This window comes from Dermacentor variabilis, chromosome 8 (assembly GCF_050947875.1).
Source record: "Dermacentor variabilis isolate Ectoservices chromosome 8, ASM5094787v1, whole genome shotgun sequence".
NCBI lineage: Eukaryota > Metazoa > Arthropoda > Arachnida > Ixodida > Ixodidae > Dermacentor > Dermacentor variabilis.
In genome coordinates, this window is record NC_134575.1 from 80802771 (window position 1) to 80823691 (window position 20921).

Sequence of the window (20921 nt, forward strand, 5' to 3'; positions counted from 1 at the left end):
TTTTGTTATGTTTGGTGAAAATAACATATTACCAGATAGCAGTGCGATCTATCCTCTCTGCAACGCAGACTCTCTCCGCTTGCCGAAACCAACATTTGTAGAAGAAGAGCACTCGTCTACCTTCTCCCGTATCGTAACCGAGATCTCCCGTCACGTTGACGTCACCGCATTTGTTTCTTTTGTGATATCTCAACCTCTGTCTCTTGCGGCCCACCTTCGGTGTCGATCTTGCGCGATCTGGACTCTTTAGGGTTATTCGAATGGCTGCAAGCTAACTGCAATGCTGGATGGACGCGTGACGCATTGCTCTGGACTTCTGACATCGCCTGTTCTGCTACCTGATTGCCAGTTCTAGAAATACGAACGCGCTCACAGTCGCTTAAATTTTTCTGTTTCACAGCGCAGCACTTTGACGCTCACTACTGCGGCGAGCGTCGGCGGTGTCCGTCGTAGCCGAGCAAGCGAACACAGCGAAGGACGAAAGCGAGCACCGAATGCAGCGGGAGATGATTGGCCGCGTTAGTGAATAGAGAGAAGGGAGGAAAGCACAGGAGGAGGTTGTGGTGAAAGCGTGAGGTGCAAAGCGTTGTCGCTAGGAGAGGGCAGCAGAGTAGCGTCCGTCGAGTCCGTCGTCTGTACGGGAACAAAGCGCTTCGCGAGCGGAAGTCCGTCCGCGACGGCTGCTGTGAATTGCGCCCAGGCGATATTCCTACTATGGAAGCAGTCACGCTACACATCCCTACGTTTGCAGCGTGCCACGTGACAAAGATTGTCCGTGCCAGCCAATATATAGCGAAATGAAAACACGTACACAGCTGTGCTGAAATTTGGCATTAGGGAGTATCGCAATCGTCACCGCATAGTATATTTTATGTTCGTAACAGTGCGTCAATATTTTGCATATGGGATAATCAGCATGACATTCCCGCATAAAACTTACCATATCGTAATGCTCGAACATGGTGCGGGAGCAGGCGCTCACTCGTGCTCGCATTAAGAGGAGTGGCATGGTGCTGGCAAGGTCACCGGAGTTTCGGCATCTACCGGGGATCAGCTTGACCTTGCGCTCGGTCCTTTGGGGTAACTTGTCATTTACTGTATGTGCACCAGTAATAAATGCAATAATTATGATTAGTCTTCATCGCATGTCACTGTGAACATTATGGGTCAAACATTTATGGAGCATATTCGGCAGTCACTCCTATCATTGCGATTTTCCCACAGCGTTCCTCTAAATAAAGAGTATGGTGCACTTACGACCACACAGTGCGAAAATTAAAGCCAGAGTCAGTGGCTTCGAGACAGGGACAGTGCCGAGCATCTGCACGCTAATATAAGTGTTCTAATGAACATGAAACGGCACGCATGCAACCCAACAGTAGTACTTTGTAGGTGGTAAATAAAAAAAAACAGAGGAATGACGCTATTTTAATTAAGGGTTCTCAGTCCCGACACTGAAAATTCAAGCAAGATATCACTTACAAGGAGCACTTACCTTTGTAATAACAGCACGGGCAGCTTCTACAGGCACTACAAAGGCCCTTCATTTGCCGACCCTACAGCTAAACCTAGGGCCACTAAACGGATCAATAAGGTGACTCTGGACCGGCGTATACATACCCTACTCGTTGTTAACACTGACGTTAGAGCAGGCATACGAATGTCACTGCAGCAAAGTTTGAGGTCGGAACCATTAATTCAGCGAATATTATTCTTTTTATCTTTCGATGGCCAATGTGCAGAGTGCGTTAGCTATGCTAGGGCGAGCATTGTGCGAGTACACACGGCATACTTCTGGGCTCCCACCTGACGATGAACGTGTCCCCCCTTTGGTCCTTCCAACATCCGGAATTGCAAATGTATCGCTGAATTAGGCCTAGCAGCAAAACGCGAAGCCGTGCTTCTATAGCTCACCCGAAACCTCGGCTACTGGGTCACGCAGTGTTCATACTCATGTGGACGAGTATACGCGTCGCCTGCGCCGTGCTTTTCCTGGCGGGAAACGCTGACTTCGTCCTCTCGACCGGAGGAAATGGTCAGGAGTCCTGCCTGAGGCTTCTGCTCGACGTGGACCCCGGCGTAGACGACGCCCTTGCAATCGCGCTGGCGGCGACACTCACGAACGTGACCATCGAAGCCATCACCGTGGTCGCCGGAAACGCCGAAGTCGAGGCCGGCTGCAACAACACGCTTAGGACACTGAAGTTCCTCAACCGAACGGACGTGAGTACCGCGCAACTAGTCGGAGGGGCAACGAACCTGCATGGGGGACGTATATTCTCGGACGATCGCTTTCGGAGATAGATATCACTCTCAGTGCGCGCTGATTGGCTGCTTGAGCAAAACCGCTCGAATAATCCAGCGTGCCGTGCACTACGTCACGCGAAAGTCATACGGCGAATTCAACTGGTTGATCTAGAGCAGAGTCTGCGTTTTCACACGGGTCGATTTGCACCCCACCCGCTCCGCTACGGAGCGCTGTCCGTTGATCCGTCGAGCAGACTCGGATTTCCTCGTAACTCTGACGACACGGTACCGTCACTTCCGGATTGGCAGGGTGGCTCGGCTGTTTTCAGCTCTCTTTGAGGCGTTCTTTGATATGGCGGACCGGTGCGGGACCCAACTTAATCTGCGCTCCCTGCCATAGCATGTTTATTAGTGGGTGAGCATTCTTTTGCGAGTGCCCCGGGAAAATTTGTCTGTCCCGCGAAAAGTGTAAGGCCTGTTGTCTTCACAAAAATGCGTAATTTGCGAAGTTAAGACATTTAATCGTCATAATAGTGCAAGTGTAGATAATTGATGCATTTATGAGCCATAAGCAACAATTAAAAAAGTATGATCAGAAGGAAAAGTCCCCGTCAGGCCACCTTGATAGCTTATCTTAGTGCAGACAAGCGAGCTGTTGGTCTACTGAGTGCAGAATAATAACTAATTTATATATGTAATAATAATAATAATAATAATAATGATTGGTGGTGCTAAAAGAAACAAATTGCTGGCGTCGTCATCGCCACGTGAAGGTCCTAACAAAACAGGAATAAAAGGGAAATAAAAGTAGAAAAGGGGGCACAACAACTCTGGTGAAATCGCTTCCAAGGGGCCATAAAGCTTCCTGGTAGCTCTTCTCCACACAGTTCAGTACACGAATTTAATTTTTTTAGCACCGAAAGAAAGCGATGGGTAGACATGCGTAAGAAAGGAAAAACGAAGTAAGTAAAAGCGCAGTAACATCCGGGCCCAATAATGTTCACGCATAAGTAAAAAATTCTCAGAATTTCGTGAGAATTTTTTTCACTGGTTGACCTGTATTGGTGAGCCCCGTGCCTGGTTTTGTTACTGACTCGTGGACTCAGCAGACTACCCAAAATTGACCAATTGAATTCACCAGTAGTATCGCCGAAAGTGAACGTCTTCGAATACAGTCCCTGATTGTGAACGATAAAGGCGTATTCGGGCGCCTTCAGTGCAAAAGTAACCAACAGCTAGCCAACACAATCGTTGAGCGCACTGTAAACCATTTTGCATCAGTCAGTAAATCACATTCCTACAGGGCTTCGTAAGAGTGTATTTACACTGTCGGTGGTCCGTGTACATCGCTCTCTGCTTTTGAGCTTGAAGAAGAGGGTTCCATTACGGCGCGCTCGCTCTCGAAGCTCGGGGAATCGGTTTGTGGCTTGTGGGCTTTCATGGGTCCGTCTTTTTCGAAGCTTCCGAGCCTTTTTTGGTCACCTGGTGGTGTAAATTTGATATCATCGGATCCGTGAAGAAGAGAAGATTCAGCGGATACCTGATTTTGAGGTGGGCCACCCCTTTTTTGGACTTCATTGGAACTTTTGTGCTCACGCCACGCTGGCCGAGAGCTAGCGTCTGGTAGACCTAGCGCGGCATGGCAGCAATGCACGTTGAAGGGGAAGTGCTCCCGGCGGAGGACTTTACTGAAGACCTGGGATGGCGGACAGTGTCCAACCGAAAATCTAGAACTACGACGAGGCATGGATTAGGTGATGGCGGTTCGCCAAGTGAGATGCCTGAATGACGGGGCGCAGTGAACGGCGCGGAGGCTCGGCAATCAAGAATCGCATTGTGAAGGCGTCGCGCATGCCACCGATGCCACAAGAACACATCAAAATAGTCATTCGCCCACGGGGTGGACTGAATTTGGAGAAAGTTAGCTCTACAGCGGTGGGCAAGGCAATCGTAGAGACGGCAGGCCTCGGTATTGAACAGATTCGGGAAGATGTTATTTGCCCGAACTTTATGCAAAATATATTGGTGGCTAGTACGCCAGAAAGGAGCAACGCTGAACGATATGTGAGACTCAGGTCAATCAGAGTGGCAGACAAGGATTTTGAAGTCAGTGCGTACGAGACGGCCCCACACACTACGTGTAAGGGGGTCATTCGCAATGTAGACATTATGGATGGCCCCGCGACACTTGAGCGGAACATTGTTAACGATTGCAATCCGCTGGCTATGGCGGCCAAACGCATCAATAACACAGGATCAGTCATCATTGTTTTCGATGGGTTAAAGGTGCCCAATTTCGTCAGATATGGGCCAACTCTGGTACGGTGCTTCCTGTATCGAAAGCAGTTGGATGTATGTTATGTGTGTGGCAAGCTTGGACATCGGGCGGACGTCTGCCCAGCCCCCGATTGTTTTGAATGCCGAGGATGCGGGGCTCGGAACCCTGAAGAGGATCACAACTGTGTGCCTTGTTGCAAGCTTTGTGGCGGACGACACCTGAACGCGGATAAACAATGCAGACAACGATACCAGCTTCCCTACGTCGTGCGCGTTCGACGACAGGAGAGAGCCAGGGCAGAGCTAACGGCGGAACAGGAGGCAGCCGAGATGGTGCAGCTTGTGAGCGCCCGCCAACGCTCTAAGGGACGCTCGCGCTCTAGGAGCCGCTCCAGGTCGAGGCAGCGGCCATCTTCTGGGACTCGTACGACCAGGAGCCGATCCGTTTCTATGGAGGCGCGGGTGCGCTTTCCTGCAGCTGGTGGCGGCGGCGGCGCTGCTGGGAGCCAGACCACCTGGGCTGACAAGGTCAAGGGTGGCATCAGCGCCGGCCGAGCGCCCGAGCAGCGCCAGGAGCATGTGGATGGTAATAAGGATAGGGATAGGATTGCGCAATTGGAGAGAGAGAATCGTAGTTTAAAAGCAGCCATTGACGGGCTTATCAAAGAGATAGCTGAACTTAGGAACGGCTTACCTTCCGGTAACAACGATAGCTTAAGACAGACTGGGAAGCATGATGACTCGGTTGAGGTACCAAGGTCTGTGGAGGTCGCAGAACAGAACATGGCGGATGAAGAGACGCCTGCTCCGAAAAAGAGGGCCTTATCCTCGACCGTATGGATTCAGGGTAAAGTCGGTTCCGAGCTTAAAGCAATGATGGCGACATTGCAAGAAAGTGTAAATCAGATCATTAGTAGACTTGGGCGGATAGAAGAACGGGAAAATATCACGGATCAGAGATTAGGCAAAATTGAAATATATCTAAACGAGACAGTGGTCCCTGTTATGGAGCGGGAGTGCACTCGGCCGCTAGCCCAGCAGGGTAAGTCGCCGAGTGGACTTGAGCTCAAAAATAGTTCAACAAATTTCCGTGGTCAAGATGGCTCTATTAAATAGTTCATTTAGTATTTGGCAGTGGAATTGTAGGGGGTTCAATCATAAGAAGGCGTCTCTGCAGCAGTTTGTTAGAACGCATGGTGTCAAGCCTCAAGTTATCATGTTACAGGAAACACTGACGTCTAACGTGACCTTAACGAATTTCAAAGCGGAAGTTAAGGATAATGAACAGGGCAGAGGACTCGCTACTCTCATTAATAGGAGGTTGGCGTATATTAGACATGATCTTCACATGGCAGATTGCAAGACTGAATATATTATGGTGGAAGTAATCTTAGGTCGGCAAAGGTCATGTCAGAGGAGCGTTTACCTGCTTAAGCTGTACAGTAGCCCCCGGGACACGAAGCAGAGTTTCAAATCTCCCTTGACCAAGGCAACCAATCTGGCTAAGGATGCACCGTTGCTTATTGGAGGGGACTTTAATGCACCATATCATGTGTGGAAGTATGTTTATAGCACTATTAAGGGGGAGAGACTATGGCAGCAGGCACTAGACTTGAATTTACCTCTGATTAGAGACCCCTCGTATCCCACCAGATGTGGCACGTCGACATGTAAAGATTCGACACCTGATCTCACTTTTGTTCGGGGGGTGGTGGATTCGTCCTGGTCCAATTCTAATAAAGATTTTGGTAGCGATCATTACATACTTATGATTACTTTGGCAGTGGCTAATAAAAAGGAGCGCACATTCAGGATGGTTGACTGGGATGCATTTAGGAAAAGAAGAGCGCAGAGAATCGATGATGAAGGAAATGAGTTGACCTTGGAACAGTGGACTAGTCAGCTTAAAAGTGACGTTGAGGCGTCCACTGAAGAGGTTCAGACCGATATTGACACGGAACACATGGATAGTCGCCTGGCACATTTGTTGGAAGCAAAGCAGTCGATGTTAGCGAGATGGAAGGGTCAGATATTAAATAGAAGGCTTAGAAAGCGTATAGCAGTGGTTAATCAGGAAATTGAAGACCATTGTTGGGTACGGTGCAAGCAGCAATGGGATGAAGTGTGCAATTCTATTGATGGTCGCATTAAGAGGGGAGGCGCATGGAGTTTGCTCAGACATTTAGTAGATGAGACAAACACTAAGTCTAATCAGAGGACCGTGATAGGTAAGCTGGTCCATCAGGCGTGTCGGGACTCCACGGAGCAGGAGTTGCTAAAGGATTTGGCTCAGAGATACCTTCCGTTGGAGACCTGGCACGATACACCTGATGTGGTTTTGAAATATAGTGGAGACGAAAATGCAGCTATGGACGTGGAATTTACTGAAAGTGATATCAGGATGGCGCTGCAGAATCTTAATGGTCGATCGGCATCACGGCCGGATGGCATTACGAATAAATGCTAATAATTTAGTCGATGGGTCAATTGAGTTCCTTACGCGGCAGATCAATTGCCTATGGAAGGAAGGCTCTTTCCCGGAAGAGTGGAAACTGGCAACTACTGTTCTGATACCCAAACCGGGGAAGGCCATAGGGCTTGAAAATCTCAGACCCATTTCCCTGACGTCGTGTTTGGGAAAAGTCGCTGAGCATGCCATTTTAAATAGGCTAACGCGTTATGTTGAGGGCAATGGGGTCTTTCCGCATTCGATGATAGGATTTCGGCCCGGCCTCTCGACTCAGGATGCTATGATCAGGATTAAGCATCAGATCCTTGACCGGCGAACAAGGGATACTAAGGCACTAATTGGATTTGATGTGGAAAAAGCTTTCGATAAAATCCGACATTCTTTCATTCTATGGGTGCTATCGGACTTGAATATGGGGCAGCGGCTTTTCAATTTTGTCAAGGCTTTCCTTACGGATAGAAAGACATGTCTCAGGTTTGGGGAGATAAAATCGGAAGTCGTTAAATTGGGTTGCTGTGGTACTCCGCAGGGATTCGTACTCTCGCCTATGTTATTCAATCTGGCGATGTCGAAGTTGGCTAATAGACTGGACACTGTCCAGGATATTGGCTATTCTATCTACGCGGATGACATTACTATATGGAGTGTCGGTGGTAGTGATGGAGAGCTTGAGGCTAGGCTGCAGCAGGTGGTAACGCTTACGGAGGAGTACCTGGGTCTCATGGGGCTCAAGTGCTCCACTAAAAAGTCGGAGTTGTTGATCTTCAAATCTAAGAAGCTAGGTCGTAGACCGAGGGGTTGGGTACCGGAAGTTGAGCCTTGCATTAGAATTCATACTAGGGAAGGGTCGGTGATACCCAAAGTTGAAGCAATCAGGGTCCTGGGTTTTGTACTTGAAGCGAACGGATCGAACATTAGAACCATTCAGCGTATTACCAAGAAAACGGAGCAGGCCATAAGACTTATAAGAAGGATCTCTAATAGGCGTAGGGGTTTAGGAGAAGAAGGTGCGATGCGCTTAGTTCACGCATTCATTATGTGTCATTTCTCGTATGTGGCAGCTATGCTAAATTGGAATAGGGGGGAGAAAAATAAATTGGAAGCATTATTCAGAAAAGCCATCAAGGCTGCGCTTGGTCTGCCTATGACTACGTCGAACGATATGTTGTTACGACTGGGTTTGCATAATACTTTAGATGAAATTGCTGACGCTCAACGTACCGCACAGAGGGAGCGGTTGCTAGGTACACCAGCGGGTAGGTATATATTACAATCAATTGAAGAATCGGTGGCTGTGTCGCACGATAGGGCGCCCCTACACGAGTTGAACGTGAACCTTAGGGCAAATATCATGGTTCGTCCATTTCCGCGGAATGTGCACCCCGTGCACAATGTAGGGAGGCGGGTCGCGAGAGCTAGGGCTTTGTTGCGAGAGGCAAAGGATCAGGAGGAGGAGTCTGCGTTTGTTGACGCCGCATGGATTAATGGTAAAAATGCTTATTCGGTGGTGGTAGTAGATGGCAAAGGGAGCGTTAGAAATGCTGCTTCCATTTATACCAAAGACCTCTCGCAATACTTCTCGCAAGCATGCAGTGAGCCGCGTCGGACAGATTGCATCTCTTTGCATGACCCCTTTCTTCATAGATACCTTCCTTCTTTTCTTGTGGAGCATCGAGGTAGCTGTGGAATCTTTGTCGATATTTTCCCAGGTATTTAGGTAAGCCTCCTGTACTTATTGATTATGTAATACCTCTATGAATGCTGAATCGAATGCCTTTTCGTAATATAAGAGGCTATATAGTATTTGTACAGTAAATTTATATAGTATTTGTATCGCACCCCTGTATAAGGTCACTCTGTGTATTTATTGGTTTTTACGTTGCTTTTCGGCTGCACACATGTGTCTGATCTATATAGACTTGGCGTTTGTTTCATTAAATCATGAGTAGTCAATACCGCTTCGTGTCCTGTCCCTTTGTTCAAGTCTCGTGTTTTGCTTGCGGTAACTTCCCAAGATCATGAATCAGCAACTTGCCTACACGCACACTCTCCTATGTTCAGTCTAAGCCACGTTTCATGAACATTATACGCCTAAAAGCTCCCGTGATTTATCCGCGATGGGTGGGTTTCGCTTATCGCGGTAGGAAGCGTAATATAGCATTATTTCTAAATGGTTCCAGCATCGTGGGACCGGAATATTGCGCACGCAGGCGACCAGGGACGCGCCTATATTGCGTACGAGACATTTTCGACGAACTTGATCAGCGCTTAAAAGGAGTAATGTAGATAGTGTACAATTGTCTCATCCTTTCTCTAAAGCTCTCGTTCATACGACAACGCCCAATAATTGCCGAAATTCCCTCTCGCGGAGAGCCGACTGGTTTACCCCGTGTCGATTTCGCCCTGGACGAGGCATCCAACTATAGGTGGCCCAGGTCGTCGCTCGAAGCTGCGGTGCAGGCTCCCAGAATGTGTCTCTTCTCTGAATATTTGTTTGATACCCCTGTAGCGAGTTTTAGGCACACGTTATCCTGGTTGGTAACGGAACCTTGGGGGTCAAAATCCGGTACGTTCCACTGTGATCTCGCTCATAGCGCTGGTATTGCTTTAGACTTATCGATCAATCAATCAGTCAGTGAACGACTGGTAATAATACGACCAACCAACACGGAAAGCCTGGAAACCATTCGTATTAGACATTCGTTATTTTCGAGTTTAATAGAACACTATATAAAGGTGTTACTTTGCATAAAGCTTTCTCTGCATTCCTTCAGCAGAAAGGTATTCTTTATGCTGGAAATAATGTCCAACATTATAGTAAGCTGAGCTACACATCTGTTACACTTCCAGCATAACAAGCAGGCCAGTCTTACCACGAGATATTCATTTACATGCCAAGGGGAAAACAAAATGGACGACGGGTGATCGATATCACCGTTGGCATTGCTGCATCTGCCATGGGTGACACGAATTTCGAAAGCGCCTGTTGGACGTCCATTGAGTGTTTATTGAAAAAAGAAGGAGCACATGGTGTCCGAAAATACGCAACGACTCCAACTCACAAGTTTTAGAAACTTTTGCCATAACAAAAAGGGCAGAAGATAGGCGAAAACACAAATAATTTACGTATTGCGCTGGCATCAGCAGTGCTTCAGTTTGAGTGCCAAATTGAAAAATGTAATGCATTCTTGGTTCAGGTCGCTTTGCTCTTGCTAAGTCGTATGCTTTTAGCGCTAAAACGGGAAACACCGGAGGGACAAAAAAGAACAAAAGACAGGTAGACACGATATGCTATGCTACATCGATCTCTGGTTTTATGGAAACAGCTGTGGCTTTACACATGCGAGCGCTATCATGATCACTCGCCGTTGTTATCTATACCATGACCTTTATATCAAGTGGACTTTTCAACTAGGAGAGCTTTTTCGTATCTCATCGTGGCCGCGCGGTCTTAGGGCTAAACCTACCAATTTCAGTACCACATGCTTAACTAGCCTAAACTGTTCAAGCGTTTCGATTTGGAGTCTTTGGAGTCATTGATGTATGGCAAGAGTATATACAAACATATATTTCGTTCAAGATGCTGTTCACAGCCCACAGGCAAAGGCCACGGGCCGTTGAGTGAAACTGAAGTCGTCACAGCCATAAGCAGAATCACTATCTACTCTCTGTCATCTGTCTCTTCATACCCATACCCCCTTCCCCCAGTGCAGGGCAGAAAATCGGATGTGCGCTTGGTTAACCTCCCTGCCTTTCCTGTAGTCTATATATATATATATATATATATATATATCACTTTATAAACGGTTTACTGTAGGGCAGGCACAGACGGAGCAACTCGGGCATATTGTACATCAGCCTATTCACAGCTTCTCATTTATAAACGAACAGGTATTCAGAGGAAGCTTTAGCTCGGGCCCAACTCCGTCGCGGCCTATTCAAATACACGTGAAACGCAAGAACGTTTTTCTGAGATAACCCCTGGACCCATTTAAAAAAAAAACTGGTTGCATTTGAAAGAGATAGTCAAATTCTAGGGACTGTTGGAAGCGGAACGTCGAATTAGGGCCTCAATAATGTTCTTCAAGTATTCGAGAGTCTGAAAAAAAATAGAAGCACGAAGTTTACAAATTCATAGGTAAGCATCAAAAAGAGATATCGCGGTTCTATTAACGGTAGCCATTAGATCATCCAAAGCGAATAATTTCTGTACGTCAATTTATATATTACCTGAACTTATTACGTTGTGTACAAGGGTCTTGAAAAAGCTGTATTTATACATTGCTGAATATATTGAGATTCATGTCAATTTTGTCCACTTCAGATGTACTATGATATGCAATTCGTAGAATTGTCATATCGCTTTTCAATGCTGAGATACGGAATTGTAAACGTGATAGCTTCCTTTTCTGAAAATTTGCGGTTTTTGCTAACTTTTAGTAAAAATTGACAACCCAAACAAAAAAATTTCAAACCAACAGTCGCTAGATTTTAGGTTTTTCTTTTAAATAAATAAATCTGGCCAGGCTTGGTGCAGTAGTTCCCGAGAAAAACTAGTTCTCCTTTCACATGTATTTAGACAGGAGAACCCGAGCTAAAGCGTCTTCTTTAACAGGTAACGACGCTATTGGCAACTTCTTCTCGCAGGTGCCGGTTATCAAAGGTGCCGACCGATCGATCGATGGCTATGGGAAAGCTGAGAAGAGATACTTCGGTCCCGACAACTTCGGAAACGTCAGTGAGCAGTACCCGATGTCGAGCAACCCATATAATGGTTCCCAGACTGGCTACGCCAAAATGATCGAAATGGCGAAAGAGAACCCAGGAGAACTAACGTTCGTCCTCACGGGCCCTTTGACAAACTTGGCCATCGCGATGCTCATGGAGCCCGACTTTTCTAAGAACATCCGGCACGTCTACATCCTGGGTGGAACCCTTTATGGTGAGAGACAGCATGCACCTTTCGTCTTCGCACCCATCAGCATGCGACAACGTGCGCATGCACTATGTAGGCAACTGGAGCCTTAGATCGCTTCCTGTTTTCTCTGTATGCGGGCCTGGGAGATGCAGTGACGTGTGCCGTTGCGGGTTTTTGTGCGCTGCATCTCCGTTTTTCCTACCCGTCCTTTTCTCTTCTAATCTCTGTGTGTCACTTTTCCAGTTCTCCAGAGCAAGGTTGCAAGTGAGTCTTCTTTCTGGTTACTTTCCCTGTATTGTCTCTATTCGCTCTCTGTCTCTCACAGACACACATTCTACTTAAGTAACAAGAAATTGAGGTTGCGTAAAAATGTAGAGAGCTCAGGCGACAGACAGGTGGTCGATAGCCTGCCAAAACTTCCTATCAACATGGCACAATGGCCACTGCTCTACTTGACCTGGCAGAGCATAGAGATTGTGTTCGGAAGAGGTCGGCGCACTGCCACCTATTCTGCTTTTAAGGCACTAACTGATATTCAGGGCTAAGAAAACCGAAGAAAAAGAAATGTCGTTATTGTCCGGCTACAAGCAAGACAGTCATACCCTTTAGGCTTCTCCTCGAGTGAGTGAGTGAGTGAGTGAGTGAATGAGTGAGTGAGTTATTGAGAGAGTGAGTGAGTGAGTGAGTGAGTTTGTTAGTAAGTGAGTGAGTGAGTGAACGAGTGAGTTTGTTAGTTAATTAGTAAGTTAGTTAGGCTTGTTTAGTTGGTTAATTAGCTTGCTCGTTCGTTAGTTAGCGAGCAAGCGAGCAGCCTGGTATCATGAGATTTGACGGCTGTTCACTAGCACTACCGCGAAAGCTGTATGATGGGCCCCTGTCGTGGTTGCAATGTCATGGTCAGTGGGAACCTGTGGTCCGTGTGCATCATAATATTACTATATCAACGAGCGATGATCAAGAGACGAGCCGCCGAGAGAACGACGATCAAGTGGGTCTGTGCCCTTGGCGCGAGCGAATGTCGGCTTATTGCTCTGGCTCCAGTCCAGTGTAAGTTAGTGTAAATAACCTGTAAGTCGCCTCTTCCGTCTGTGTCTTTCTACACGTAACAATATATTGCCGTAAATAGGGCGCCATGGTGAAGATAGCCCCTGCAGAGTGCATGCGACAAAACATACAGTCGGCCGAAAAGTTTACAGGACACGGGATTGGCAAGGAAAGCTGAATTCCCGCAAATTCTATACAGATCTATCCTAGAATTTAAGTTTTCAATATGCAGTAGTCCTGGTAACCTGCGCGTTGACAGATTGAACTATGAGTTTCGTAGCTCAATGGAGCAACGCAGTGGTGGAACAGCCATTTCACCTTTCGGCGCAGGTCCGGGCGCAGGCAAAATGCCGATTTGGCGCAGCAGCAGGCATTTTTGGCGCAGGCTCCGACGCGCGTGCGCTTACCATATACCAGGCAAATTTTTGATGATATAGTCGATATGTTGTGTAGAAGGGCTTGCGCAAGGCTAACCTTGCAAGCATGCCCAGAAAAGGACGCGACCTTCCTCCACGCCGCGACGCACAAAGGGCGCTACGGCCGGGTTCATCGATACGGCACAGAGATGGCACCACAGACAGAGCGTCAATAAACACCTGTTTATTAGCCCAGGATGCGGCATAGTGTGACAGTCATGGCGTGTGGGCAAACATGGCTCACCGGTCAAGTATACGCCTACACTGAATACGGCTTCATGCAATATAGTCATGTCATGTCATGCACATTACGAATACGGGCCACAAAGATCATGCGGCGGAAGAAGAGAGCGTCGGAGCCACTCCGCATGCGTTAGACGCACATACGATTTTGCTCCTCCATCAGTGACGTTATCCCAACGACATAGCGCTGCGACCCAAGTTTGACGCAAAATTTTCCGTCAACGAACATGGCGGAACCCGTCGAAGTGGCGGCTCTCGCCGTGTACCACATTCTACCTCATTCGCCAATACCACTCTTAACCATGCACCGCGTGCGATTCTGATCGCAGCGGCTGTTTTCCAAAAGCCCCGCTATTATACATAAACATTGACAGAGCTTAACAAAGCGCCAGCAAGACGGCATAGCGGCATTACACTATACGTCCGACAGAGGAAAAATGTCCGAATGACGAACCGGATGACTTCGACAGGCCCGTAGTTTCTCACTATATAGTGACAAACTGTATGGACAGGTTTCTGCTTCCATCTGTGATGATGACAATAGCGAGCCTTTGGTTTTAATATAAGTTTTGATAGCTGCGAAACATCGAAGGAAGGAGGAGTTATGTAGGCTTTGGAGCACGCTCGACGCAATTTTCCTCTGAAATGCCATTCCGGCGCAGGATGGCGCACGGAGCCGCTCTCGGCGCTGTTTGGCGCAATTGGCGCAGCTGTTCGACTACAGGCAGGAATTCCCATTTGTCGTGGATCACCCATCCCGTAAACTTTTGCTGCCGACTGTACGGCGATCAGCCTCCACACCTAGAAGAGTACAGTGAAATATCCCCATAATGTTCTTGCTTCTTTTTCTCTCTGCTGCAGCGATGGGCAATGTCCAACCTTCTGCGGAATACAACTTTTTAACGGATCCTGAGGCAGCGCTTATTGTTCTTCAAAGGGCCGAATGTCCCATCACTATTATTCCTTGGGAAGCAAGCCTCCACGCACCAGTGTCGTGGGTTAGTATTCGGAAGGCTGCCAAGGCGTGCTGTTAATTACTACTATTTATTGCAATAAGAAAAAAAAATTTGATGGCGCAGGAGTACTGTGCCAGCTACCCTGTGCTTCAAGCAAGGTCTTGTGCACGCACATATGTTCAACTGCAACCCAATAGACAATTTTCATATTCTTGTTCTGTAGAGCATGCACATTATTAACATAAACACACACACACACACACACACACACACACACACACACACACACATATATATATATATATATATATATATGTATATATATATATTTATATATATATATATATATATATATATATATAGTCATGCGGTAGTGACAGTCAAGAAACACCATAGCAAACTGTCACTCGCTTGACTCACTTTTTATTGGGGGAACCTGTGCCCACAAAAGCAAGTTACACTCAAAATTTAAAGATAACGGCGAACACAGTCGGCAATCGCTGAAAATGTGACCTGCCGGTGAAGCGCGTCGGCTTTCATACATGCGTCATCGAAGGTTCCAGAGTAATCGCTGGTGCCCGCGTGTCTACCAGAGAGTTCTACACAGATCTCACTGCACGTGCAATCAAATTACACAAGCTTCGGCGACGACAGACAGCAGATAGAACCATGGATAACCATGACAATCCGCCCTGGTTCGTGGACGAGGGGTGGGAGGGGGTGCTCGAGGCACTCTCTGGTAGAGAGACGCTCCACAGCGTGGTGGTGATAAACGATGACTGACCGCCGAGCAGATGCATGTGCTCGTCGGTGTTCAAGTGGTGCGCTGACCAATGTTGGCCACCGAGCCTGGCAGGCCACTGAGCCTGGCGGGCTAGCGAAGATTGATGCCCAGCTAGTGGGGGGGGGGGGTGGAGGCGGCGTCACATGCTCGTTACAATAGAGAGTTTTAGTACGGCGCCATGACGATACGTATACACAGCACGCAACCGCTTTGCGGAACGCAGGAGCGCGTGTCGCGCCAGGGATTTTAGTACTACGAAATTCCTACGTGCAGTCAACAGCAAAAGATTGCGGGATGCGCTAGCGCGTAGCAAAGCGACCCTTCTCCCCGTCTAGCGGTGAACCCCTGGTGTAGAGACCGACGCCAGCACGCAAGCGCGTCCCTCCAAGACTGCAAGCGTGCGTGTTTCCGCGCTTCCTCTTTGCGCGCCCGCGATATCCGAATGTAGCCGCGAGGTAGCCCCTTTGCAATAGTAGTTAGAAGTTTAAGGGTTCAATAAAAGGCGATGAACTAAATCTAAGTGTAAGAGCTTTTTTTTTTACCTATGACTTCCGTCAAAATGCAACTTCCATGGCTGGCAATTCAACCCCTCGCCTTGTGTTAGCAGAAGAATGCTATAGCCACAGTGGACAGTGACCAATAGTTTTGCCTATACTTTTTTTTCTTGCTTGTATGTAAGTAAAATTTTGCATAACTTTGCCATTGCAAAAAAGCAGTTTGTGGTCCTTTATTGAATAAACCACATATTGTGTATAGCTGAAATGCAGAAATTTGTTCTAAACTCCCTGGGTGAAATGTTCTTGCAAGTAGCACGGTATGTCATTACTTATAAATAATCACAGTGGACATCGTTATATGGTTTTACACACTAATATATGTGATCAAATTGATCACAAACTTATTAGAAACATGTAAGGCATGACTGTTTCAGCACCCTACATCAGCTTTGAACGTGCGAGAACTGCTTGTACTTAAAAGATTCAAAATTTCACAGGAAGGGATGCAACTGGCTGACTTCGCTGCACAGTTTTGATTTACTTTTCTTTAACGTGTCGTTTCTACTGTCTTAGCCCCACAAGAACAGGTTGCTTGCCTGCTTTTCGCATTGTTGCACGAATTTTACATGACGGTGCCGGAGGGTACGTTGCCACTGTGCCACTATAGCAAGCGAATGATTTACTTAATTTACTAGCTGCAGAGTTAATGACCTTTCGAAGCAAATGTTGATACAGGTGCAGTAAAGATACAAAGTCCGCAGCATTTCAATGTTCATTGGTTTCTGTGCAAAAAAGAATATCTAGAGAAGACGTGCAACTTAACATTTATGTAATATTAAAAAACAAATTAACGACGCTGTTCATTCAAGGCACGGATTTAATGCTATCGTAGAAAATTCATACCATATCCTACACTTTTGCTCTGTCAAATTTAATAAGTGAGGTAAAATAACCTATCAAGATGCATCGGGAAATTCACGCTTGAAAACCGTCAAGAAAATGCAACTGAACGGTACCTCGTTCAGCACAACGCTGAAATTTCGGGTACTTTGCTGTCTTGTCATTTGCCCTTGCCGAGGTTGAAATTATTTAGGCTGCTCCGTACGCGCGAGTTTTGTATGCTATTCAACAAAAGAAAATTGTCAAGAACCCAAAAGGCTATGCGTCTCGCAGCAACTCGCAAAGGTGTAGGAAGCAAACGTGAAAATGCACTTTATTTGCTGCGTAGCGTCTTAACAAACGCATAGAAATGGGAGAATGGAATCTGCTGCACAAGTTTTTTGTTCTCCCTTCATGTACGTACCGAATTCAGCAATCCACGTCTCCGCGCATCGTACTTGTCGTGCGAGGCGCCTTTTTCCAAAACAATCCGGCGAAATAACTCCTTGAGAGTTCTCCACGCAATTTCGACGGAAAATCGCAGCGACCGCTGCGACGGTGCGATTGTGCGACCAACGGTTGGTCGCAGCCGAAAATCGGGGGTTTGGCAGTGCGACTGTGATTTTCATCGCAAACGACAGAAATCGCACTTCCGCTGCGACAAAAATCGCATCATGTGAAACAGGCTTTAGACCCCGGACGCGTCGGAGCACATTGGCCGCGTCCACCAGTAAGTCGAAGCGTTGGTCGAACTATATAGACTCTGTTGATCTCGCTAACGTGATGTAACTTGTGGGCAAATTCCCGCTTCGTCGAACTATATTCAGGCGTTTAAGAGACTCTACCTTTAATACGGATGAAATACATGAATCATATCGAGAAAAATAAGAACCGAGTACTTACTTTTCGAGGCTGGCGCGGTCATTTGCGACGAACTGCGCCAAAAGCAGGTCGAGCCTTTCGCGCAAACAGCACACACTAAAAATTTTCTCATAAACAAGGTTCCTATTTTTGCTATGGATTCCCGCCGTCTAGGATCCGGGAATGGCTTCTGCACGTTCACGCAGCAAAGCCAAATCGTAGACCACTGAAAAGTACAGCCGTCCGCTGGTCGCTTTCCTTTGACGCTGCCATTTTGGGAAACTCTTTTGTCTCGCGCTCTCTTGAACAGACGAGAACCACGAGAGCAGCACTCAAGGCTGCCCACGTACGCACGCAAGAATCGCATGCGTGCGTACGCAGCGGCCGCGTACGCATCACGTACCGTTCGTGTTGCGTTCTGCACAAGCGCACTTCGCAGAACGTAGTGATCTTTCGTACGCAACGCCGTTACGCACGCTACGTACGCAGCACGTCACGTTCTCGCGCCCAAACTAGGTAAGGGCTCTGGCGCAGGGGTAGAGCGCACTCTTCACTTATGTATGCGATGCTTTGAAGCTGCTGTTTAACGAATCCTCGATGACGTCGAAAATCAACCGTCGGCTTTTATACAGCGCGTCGGCTTTTATACATCGGTCATAGAACGTTCGACCGTAATCGCTGCTGCCCGCGCGTCTTCCAGAAAGTTCTACACAATTCGCGTCGCACATGCAATCAGATTACACAAGCTTCGGCGACAACAGACAATAGATCAAGAAAATGCAACTGAACGGTACCTCGTTCAGCACAACGCTGAAATTTCGGGTACTTTGCTGTCTTGTCATTTGCCCTTGCCGAGGTTGAAAGTATTTAGGCTCCTCCGTACGCGCGAGTTTTGTATGCTATTCAACAAAAGAAAATTGTCAAGAACCCAAAAGGCTATGTCGTCTCGCAGCAACTCGCAAAGGTGTAGGAAGCAAACGTGAAAATGCACTTTATTTCCTGCGTAGCGTCTTAACAAACGCATAGAAATGGGAGAATGGAATCTGCTGCACAAGTTTTTTGTTCTCCCTTCATGTACGTACCGAATTCAGCAATTGTTATCGTGTCATGTCCCCGATAACATTCGAGAAACTTCCAATACATGCGGGCGCGTCCCGCGCTGAGCGATAGCATTTGTCAGATGGTGAAAAGCGGTCACCCGAAAAAAATAAAAAAGTACACGTATCAATATATACGATGTCCCAGCTATCGCACATCAGGTTTCAACAAAAAAAGAAAGGCCATTTTACGTGAGGAAAATGAAGTAATTTTTGTTCATGCCAGCCAGTTTATTAATTATTTACAATTGAATATTCCTAATTAATGCACTCAAAGACGTGCTGTCAATGAAGAAATCATAGTGAAGAAAACAAAGCCGTCATGCTTCCAGCCAGTTAATTTTCTGACCATTAATTTTTTTCGGACTGATAAAGAAAGACCGCGAAAAATGAAAAAAAAGATGTATCACGCACATGACCAACCGTCCACCCGCACCAAGGAAGCAGCGCACCCCCATATAAACGGGTAAAAAGTACCTCGCTGAAAACATGCCAGTTTCAAGTTACTCTAATATTTGCACAACTTCAGCGCAACAATTAAAGAAAAAGCAAATTGCATTAAATAACAAAATGAGTTGAGTCAACAGATGTATTACTGCGGCTTCTCCACTTGACTGTGAACAATATGCACTCCATTATCCTCACGCAGAATGACCCTCATATTAAAAAAAAAAGGTTGCATGATAGCTGGGGCACCCTGTATATTGCTATAGACAAAAAGCTTCGAAAACAAAAAGGGAAGCTAAAGGATGAAGAGAACGATGTGAATTCGCGAAACAGATGGCGTGGTCTGAGAATAGTTAATGAATATAGCACGCTATCCCCTGGTGTAATCTCCTCGGTACAATACGGGTAGTACCCGCAACGTAACTAGAACCAAATTTTAAACATAGAGTGGTACACGTTAGAACAACGACATGCTCTTCGCAGTCGTCTTCATTTGCATGGTCTACTTTTTGAAGTGTGATTAGCTATCTAATCAGTTGCGTTTAATTAGTTGTGCAACACCTTAGAGATTTGTTTTAGGGCATACGTCATAACTGAAAAGCTTTAGGGCGTTCTCAGAAACGCACAAGAAAATTCTTTATACGATGATACCTTTTTAACGTGATTCTTTCTTCCGAGATCTCAAGACAGCCGGCGAAATATTCAAGCGTCGTAGGGAAACCTCATCAAACACACAGCATATGAGGCGTTCTGTTTATTTTATATTCCCTCCATGTCCTTCCACTGTGTAGAGTACACCCAACCAGACGCTTTATTGTTGGCCTCCCTATCTAACACTATGAATATACTCTGCCTCTCCCACTTTCAGGACACCTTCTACAGCATCACGAACCAGACGGGCACGCTTCAGAGATTTCTGCGGGAGACCACGAATTTCACTATTCAGTGCTGCCTGAGCGGAGACTTGAGTCCGGACGGCTTCCCCGTGGGAGACTTCCTCGCTGTTCTCGCAGCAGCGGTCCCCGCCAGCGTCAACCACACTCTGCAGAATCGCGTGGATGTCGAGAGGTGCGGCATGTTCACCAGAGGCACACTTGTCCACTCGTGGGAGCCCCGGCACCTAAAGCACGTGAAGCACAACGTGACGATCGTGGAAAGCTTCAATGTCGACTTGGTCGTAAAGTACTTCAATGCCACTTTCAACCGAACTGGAGTGCGAGATTAAAAAGAACTGCCACTGTCTGAACAACGAGCGCCTTTTACTGCTAGCATTATTTCGTATCACAAATCGCTGCGGCGATTATCCGGCCACACAAGCTGCGTGTCATGTATGCGGCAAATTTTACGCCAACGGCCCGGCATACCTACCATGAATGCCTTCGAACTTATTCCTATGCATTTCTTGACCCTCGGATTTTACTTCCCTTTCTGGATCTGTGTTTCTACAAAGGCTTCTAATTAGCCGTGAAAAGACAATCCTTGTGTTAACACGGAGCGAAACTTGCTCAAGGTTATGCTATAGTTGATAAACGTAGAGGATTACGGAGATGTTCTTGCTTATCTGAAGTTGCGTAGGTTAGGGTTTCAGAGTGGCCCGGTCTTCAGCGGATTTTGAGCAGCTTTTCTGCTCCTGACCCCAATAAGTTCATTGAATAGGCGATGTCATGTAAGCGTCATACCTGTTGCCTAAAGCTCTGGTTCATTAAGTGCGGGCGGATTCTTTGACGCTTGTTCAAGCACATATTCGTTATGCTTGTTTTAACTAGTTTCGAATGGCTGGAGTGA

At 46.9% G+C, this 20921-nt stretch overlaps 1 protein-coding gene across 1 annotated transcript in view; it reads left to right on the forward strand.

The window, feature by feature from the left end:
* LOC142591137 (nucleoside hydrolase-like) overlaps positions 1-20362 on the forward strand; it is a 206230-nt gene extending 185868 nt beyond the window's left edge. Inside the window, exons 2-5 of the mRNA XM_075703515.1 lie at positions 1943-2223; positions 11642-11936; positions 14477-14613; positions 20005-20362. Of these exons, the coding sequence (XP_075559630.1) occupies positions 1954-2223; positions 11642-11936; positions 14477-14613; positions 20005-20361 (1059 nt within the window). The 5' untranslated portion in view covers positions 1943-1953 and the 3' untranslated portion in view covers position 20362. The remainder of the gene's footprint in view (positions 1-1942; positions 2224-11641; positions 11937-14476; positions 14614-20004) is intronic.
* Positions 20363-20921: the final 559 nt, after the last annotated feature.